General features: G+C 37.4%; 1 protein-coding gene across 18 annotated transcripts in view; it reads left to right on the top strand.

The window, feature by feature from the left end:
* Positions 1-6,322, top strand: part of LOC135225223 (rho GTPase-activating protein 45-like) — a 617,019-nt gene extending 610,697 nt beyond the window's left edge. For 16 of the 18 annotated variants that reach the window (XM_064264541.1, XM_064264533.1, XM_064264534.1 and 13 more), the window contains one exon: positions 3,540-6,322. In XM_064264541.1, the coding sequence (XP_064120611.1) occupies positions 3,540-4,072 (533 nt within the window). In that variant the 3' untranslated portion in view covers positions 4,073-6,322. The remainder of the gene's footprint in view (positions 1-3,539) is intronic. The other 2 variants (XR_010316935.1, XM_064264543.1) reach the window with 2 other exon arrangements.
* The last annotated feature ends 1,196 nt before the right edge of the window (positions 6,323-7,518 follow it).

The following is a 7,518-nucleotide window of genomic DNA, read 5'->3' as shown; positions in this document are numbered from 1 at the left end:
CATTTTATTGGGTAGAGCTTAATCAAACGAGTTTCAGTATTGTTGGATCTATGTTGAATTAAATGTCCGTGCTTGTCAGATGAATCGAAGTCTGAACATTGATAAGTTTTCGTTATTTTCACTAAAAGGAAAGTTTAACACTGCTGAACATATGCAAAAACAAAAATTTTTTTATTTGACTAGAATTAACATTGGCGGTATGTCTTTTTCATGGAATTTGGGCCAATATTAGATTACTGTAGGTTTTGAGCAAATTAGAATTGCTGCATAATTTCTTGGCCAATACGCTGTGACTTGAATGCACGTAGATATTTTCTTTTAATATTTAACATACACAAATACATGCACACACAAGTATAATTATATACATATGTATGATTTTACACACACACACACACATACATATACATATATAATATATATATATATATATATATATATATATATGCAAATGCATTAAGCTACATATGTCCATTAATATCCAATTCGTTCTAACTCGGAATTAATATATTTACATATTTGTTAACCGAAGGGGAATTTTTTAGTTGATAATAATTTCGTCCTCCCGTGGATTCGAACCAGTGAACAGAGGAGAAGTCAGGACTTAGTGAAGTAACCGACTTGGCCAACAAGTGAGGTAACAGCACTGAAGTCCTGAGAGGACGAAATTATATATATATGTATGTATGTATATGTTTGCAAGAGAGAAAGAGAGATATTTAATTAACGTATTACAGTATTTCAGTCATTTAGCGTCTGAAGCACAAAGGGGAACCTGAATTATTGAAAGCGAAGCTTGATTTCCCCATTGCTGTTCTATAAATCACACTTCACTACTACTGCTTACCTTTTACAAAAGTTGTTCCTCTCTCTCTCTCTCTCTCTCTCTCTCTCTCTCTCTCTCTCTCTCTCTCTCTCTCTCTCGAGCTTTTGTTCTTCACTATTTCGTGGTGTTTCATTCTATCTCCGTTTAATCCTGGTATGAAATTATGCTCACTTTACTCTTAATAAGTAATACAACAATGTTCTTCTCGGGCAATTTTCGTTAAATTGTGACATCTTTAACTATTCTCGCATCAAGTCATGTATTTTAATGTATTTCCTATCGATGGCTGTCGTAAAATCAGCTATCAAAATGGGCATGTGACTGAGGTACGTTCCAGTGATAGAATTCCTTTAGGCGGGAAAAGAGACCGCCACAAACATTCATAAGCAGTAAAGAAACATTCACAAACATTCACAAACATTCTAAAGAGACTTGTCAATGGATTAAAGCACTATGAATCATTGGGCGGAGTGTCGATCAACATCAGAGAAAGGACAAGGAGACCTGTCTGATCTCCTGTGCCCCACACATCTGTGAAGCGTGGAATGGTGGGATGTGCGGACACTGGTATTCGAGGTGATCGGGGAATTCCATTCAGATAACTCGCTGCTCAACTTAGACATCTCTGTGGGTAGTACCGAGACAATTGTCCACAACTTAGAGTAATCAAAAGTTTGTGCCCGTTGGGTTGATCAGCACTCCAGTATCGCAGGCATCACAGCTGTGTGCGGCCTACCAGAGAGAGAGAGAGAGAGAGAGAGAGAGAGAGAGAGATAGAGAGAGAGAGAGAGAGAGAGAGAGAGAGAGAGAGAATTCCTTGCCTTTCTTGATGATGACAGACTCTTCGCTCAACGGGTCGCAGTGTTTTTAACCATTGCCAGGTCTTTGTAGACATTCTGGAAGCACCTGCGAGTATTTGTGACAGTCCCTTTTTCCTCTAAAAAGAATTCCATCTTTGTTCTTTGTTTGGAACGTACCTCAGTCACATACCGACTTTGGATAGCTGATTATACTGCAGCCATCAATAGGAAATTAATGAAAATACATGACGTAATGCGGGAATAGTTAAAATGATCACACACAAAATGCATTCCTTATTGAATTATTACTTACACAAACTTCCTGTTTTACTCAAGGCATTGAGACCATTCACTTTAGGTCATCAGTTATACTGCAAATGGAAACGAACCCCCCCCCCCCCCCCCCCCCCCCCCCCCCCCCCCCCCCCCCCCCCCCCCCCCGCACCCCCCCCCCCCATCATAAGTCCAGACAGTAGTGACGACTGACTCCTTCAAAAGGCTTTTCAAAGTCATCTCTTATAGGACCTCTGCTAGGAAGAGTTTTTTGTAGTTGTACTTTTTAGTTTTCTTACAAGTTTTAGAAATCAAATATTTTTAAATTTTAATAGCAGACAACTATTATATATAAAAAAGAAACAATGGCAAATGTCTTAAAATTAAAATAGGTGCTTCTGTGATTAGCTTCCTTATTAAATGCTTGATTGCAAGTGAAAAAGTTTAGCATTGTAATACGCCCGTAGTATTCTTTATATGATTGTTGACTTTAGTTTAAATTGAAATCTTACGTTCTCGTGTTCAGTTATATTAAGTTTTTGTTGTAGTGTATGGATTCAGTTTAAAGCATTTCAGAACTCGAGGAGATGGTTTGATTTCAGATGACTTCTATCCACTTCTGTAGGAGGATACCACTCTTATTTCCGTGCTTGACTAAGTTTTGTACCCATTTTCTTTCTTCAGTAATGCAATGCTTACTGTGTATCACGGTAAATTTTTCCCAACCTTACTGAAACCGTCTCATTTAAAATGTGTTACGTACCTTCCAATTAAATTTCTAGTTCTCCTTTTCCGAAACCTCTGTTAATTTGATCAAACACTGTCATCCAGGATTCTCACAATGTATCTGATCATTTAAGAAGTGTTCCCAGTCATTGCTGTACTTAATTATGGTAGTGTTTTTTTTTCTTTAACTACCGCAATTAACTAAGAATGTAGGTAACGTAAATTATTTAAATTTCATAGTTTTTAATGATAACTGTAGAAAGCCAAAATTATTTAAATTTTAAAGCCTTGTATGATAACTTTGGAAAGCCAACATCAATCTAAATTGCATTAACTGATACCAGCCATTCCTAATATTCCTTTCATCATGTATCTCAATGCTTATGTATTTAGGTTGTACTTCTTACCTCAGACGTAAAGAATCTCGTGTTTGTTTGTAACCAGAAATGTGAGTTGGCTGAAATATGACTTTTGGCAGCAATTTATGCTAGTACATGACAGTTCCTGAATAGGATTCTCGCGACCCTTTTCTTTCAGTACTTTTTATTTTCTTGCATTCAATATATATTTTGTATTTTGAAAACCCTTAAGGTGTGTACATCTTTCAACTTTAACGAAAAACAGCTGGCCAGAATTAATAAGCAGTCACGAAAAAAAACTGCAGTAAATGATAAGCTGCAGCCATCCGAGTGTCGTGTGCAATTAGTAACAAGTTCCATATAGGTGTTTCCACAACAGATGGGAATCTTCATGTAATTTCGAAACTTATATTTTACTGTTATTTCAGTAAGGTGCATTCAGTGCTTCAAATTTTGCGAATTATGTCAAGGGTCTTTATTATTATTAGGAATCAAGAATAACAACTACTAATAGATCATAAAACATTAACGTCCATTATTTTATTTGTAACACAGGTTGTGGAGGAAGCAGCGGTGGCGAATCTGGTTACGTTTCGCCTTACCTGAGCACAGAACGAGGAGGTTTGGTTACCCTGGGACCCTCCCTGCTCTTGACACGAGCAACTATTGCCCAATACGACACGAAGCGAACCATTACGACAGTCGTAGCTCCGAAGTCGTCTTTCGACGAGAACCGCGTCAGGATACAAGTGCCAGCTGCTGCTGTCGCAGCTGCGGCAGCAGGTGGTGGTGGGGCTTCAAACAGGGGCATTAAGGCTACGACGGCGGCGGGGGGAAGCATTGGGGCGGAAGTATCTGTGACAAGGACCGGCCAATTGCAACGATCCGTCTTGGAGGGATCGGAAGGATCAGTGACGACGACGGATAAATCGGTCCCCACCTATACCTTAAGATCCAACGATCCAGAATTGTCTTCGTCGCCGAGGACGCGCCTTCAGCCAGAGCCTCGATCACCCGTGCCTTCTCACGTGACGTCACCGGAGCATCCTCGGAAGCCTTCGCCAAACAGAAATCCTCGTTTTGTGTAGCCGTTTTATTGGTTGGCGTTCAAACATTAGATCAGTGAAGGCATTTCAAGGACAACTCTGAAAAAAAAAAACTTTTAGTACAGTGGTGTTTTATGTCAGTGAGTACAGGTTACAAAGCGTTTTCCTTTAAGAAAGATAAATGTGATTGTATCTCCCTCACGTGGATGAAGTGCTCTTTTTAGTGCCGAGTGGAGGGGTCAGCAATAATTATCTAAATGACTGCAATGGTCTGGAGGGCTAAGAACAATTAGTCCTCTCAGTTGCCATAGGGTTATATGTATTATTCTGTGCAGTCTTGCATTAAGAAAATATTCAAATGTAGCACATATATTAATATGCTTCGTCAACGTGTAATTCCAATGACTAGACTTTTCTGAATCTCCTGCGACGATCTATGAACGCTTCTCTCTTTTCCGTTTAAGAGACCGAACTGTTCTCTTTTTTTTCTTCTTCTTCTTTTTTTTCTGTTTAAGAGACTGTTCCAAAAGTTCCAGGCTGAAGGAATGCCACTGCAATGGAGTATCTTTTCATTTTGTATTGTAAGACCCCCTTGAATAGTGACTGTCAGTCATGAATATTATAAATCACTTTGAACAAATTCTGAGAGAAATTGTAGAGAATTTAGCGTGTATAGACAACTATGCTTTTCAAAGTGTTTACAAGATTATGAAACACGTGGAAAGTAATTTTTTCTTTAAATGAAACATTCATGCGAACTAATATTTATTTAGTTCTTTCTCCACTCATTATTTTCTTTGTACTAAATACTGCCACATTTGAAATGACTTGAGAACGTGATTTTGCCACTAAAGCAATAAACACGTTTCTGTGAAAACTCGCTTTTCTTCATTCTCCTCCTATCTGTATATGGGTAATATACAGTGAAGGAGAGCTGCTGAATGGCCACGTTCAAGATATAATATTCTAACGAAATGTATAAAAAATTCTTTTAAACGTCAAAACGTTGCTTGTGTTTTAAGTAGTCTAAAGTAACGGAACACCTGTATTTATATGTAATAGGTTTGGTATAGCCATTGTTGATTATATATCTAACAAGTTACCGACTGCTGCGTAAAAATACACAAAACCAAATCGAATTATAGTCATGAAAGGTTTGAAGTAAAAATGTAACAACATCCGTTGTTTGACCGAACTAAATTTGTTTTCAACACAACTGAATGAGAAGGTTTAGTTTCTAATAGATCTTCACGTTGCAGCTCCTCGCTTTCAACCTGCGGTACAGCTGGGATTGTTGCCTCGAGTTGTGGAAGGGCCAGAAAGAAGGCCTACATAAATTAGAACCACGAGGAGGTGGCCACTTGACAAAAATTTTCTTCTTGGTCTGATTGCGTTTTCTCTGACATGCTTCAAGTTTCTGAACTCTTACTTAAAAGGAATTTAATTTTCAATAGCTGGTGTAAATTGCTGTTTATATATCCTGTTCTGTGACCAACAATGTGCAAATTAAGACTAAAGTTAATTAACGTTACCAAATGTCGCTATGTAAGCTGACGAAAAGTACTGTGTAATATTTATATATATGTGATGTCTACACGTATGTACGTTTCTGTTTCCCACACGCATGCGTGCGCGCGCACAGTGTCGGTAAGAACGTACTTGCCAGTTGCATATGCTGTGAAATTTGACGTGTATATAAAAAAGGTGTCTTTAGTTCGATGTTATAGAAATGATTAAAAGCCTCAAGACAAAGATTTTGAATGATTGAAGACTAGTTTTATTTACTACTATAAATTCATTTGCAGTTTAATCTGAAATCTTCATATTTCTAAGTTAAAATAAAGAAAAAAAAACTAAAATATCACCAGCATGCATTTGAAATTGAAGGGTATATGATGAGTAATTTCAAGAATGGCGAATCTCTTATGCTGATTCCTTTGCATTATTAGTTGCATTAAAAGTAGTAAATTATTACAGGAGTAGAGACTGAAGGTCAATGTAGTAGTAAATAAAGCTAGAACTGGCTTCAACTCACGGAGGTGCTAACGAACCATAGATCGTCTACTAATAGTATTTTATTACAAGCGAAATTGGGTCTAAAGAATATGACTCGCCTAAGGCCGGTTTTTTCTACCAGTCATATAGGCAGTCACCTGAATTTACTTGAGGATTAATTACCAATGCCTAATTATACATATTTAAGATTCTGCGCCTAATGTTAATATTCGTTGTCATATTTAGCATTCATGTATATTGTATATATATAAGAGGGAATAAATGTATCCATATGTATTTTATGGTCTATTTGTCTTATCATTTGACAGCAGAAATATCAAATAGTGACCGAAAGTCACCAGGACATCATAATGAAAAAGGCTCTGAAATTCTGACTAACCAAGATGGGATCAGGCCTTACACTTTATATCCCCAGCTTTATAATCAATCATAATTAAATAAATAAACCTATCAAAACATTTCTCGACATATATCTGTCAATGTGTACCAATTTAAATGGAACAAGCCTTGTCTGAAGGCCTCGACCTGTTTACCAAGTTTTCGCATTCCCTTTGTAAACAGGAAGATAGCGCAGATGAGCATTGATTGCCCTGAAGTGGAACTGTAGCTTTATTTAACGACTGAGGTAAGCAGTTCTAAAAATTTCAATGCAACTTTTATAAGTGGTGGCCTTTTGGTCTTTTGGATATACGCATCAGACGCAGGGCCCGAATTAAAAAACGGGGATGCGTACCGACTGGGTGAGGGGGACTTCCACCCCTTAAAACGTCGGTAGTTAACTACCTTGTTAAAAAGTTAAAACGGCCGTTCCCAGCTCGAGTTGACATACAAATTACTTTAAAAAATGTGTAATATTGTAACTTAAAAAAATACTTTAAAAAAATATACAAATTACTTTAAGAATTTGTAGTATTGTAGCATTGAAAATATAATTTAATACGTAGAATACTTTAAAGATGAGCCATCACATCACGAGGGACTGCTACGATGAATACACAAGAATTTAAAACAGACTTAAACCATCATTAGACTGAGTAATGCAATGGCGAGATGAAGCTGACAAGAGCCAAGATGAACTTTGATTAAAAGAAAAAAAAAAGCGATTCTGGTGGGATACAATTGCATTAAGGTAAGATTATTCAAAACGGGAAACAACATAAGCTAATATGAGAAACTGAATGACACTACTGCCGGGTAACGTCGAATTTGGATATCCATATCCAAGATATTACGGATAGGAAATGGAACTCTCAAACGCTTATTAGTGCCGACACCTGAGTACTCCAACGACACAGGACTCCCTAAAACACAATGAAACGTCAGAAAGGAGGAAACTGCAACTAATAAGTCCTTCAATCAAGGCTCATAAACATTCTAATAGTTCAGTTTTGAGTATTTCCACGGTGAATTACTCGAGTGATAAAAGATGGTTTTACCAAAAACCTGTGAAAATGTCTTCGCCTAATCCATCG

Source organism: Macrobrachium nipponense, chromosome 13 (assembly GCF_015104395.2).
Source record: "Macrobrachium nipponense isolate FS-2020 chromosome 13, ASM1510439v2, whole genome shotgun sequence".
Classification (NCBI taxonomy): Eukaryota; Metazoa; Arthropoda; class Malacostraca; order Decapoda; family Palaemonidae; genus Macrobrachium; species Macrobrachium nipponense.
Note: the sequence above shows the minus strand (reverse complement) of the source record. Positions and strands in the feature narration are given on the sequence as shown.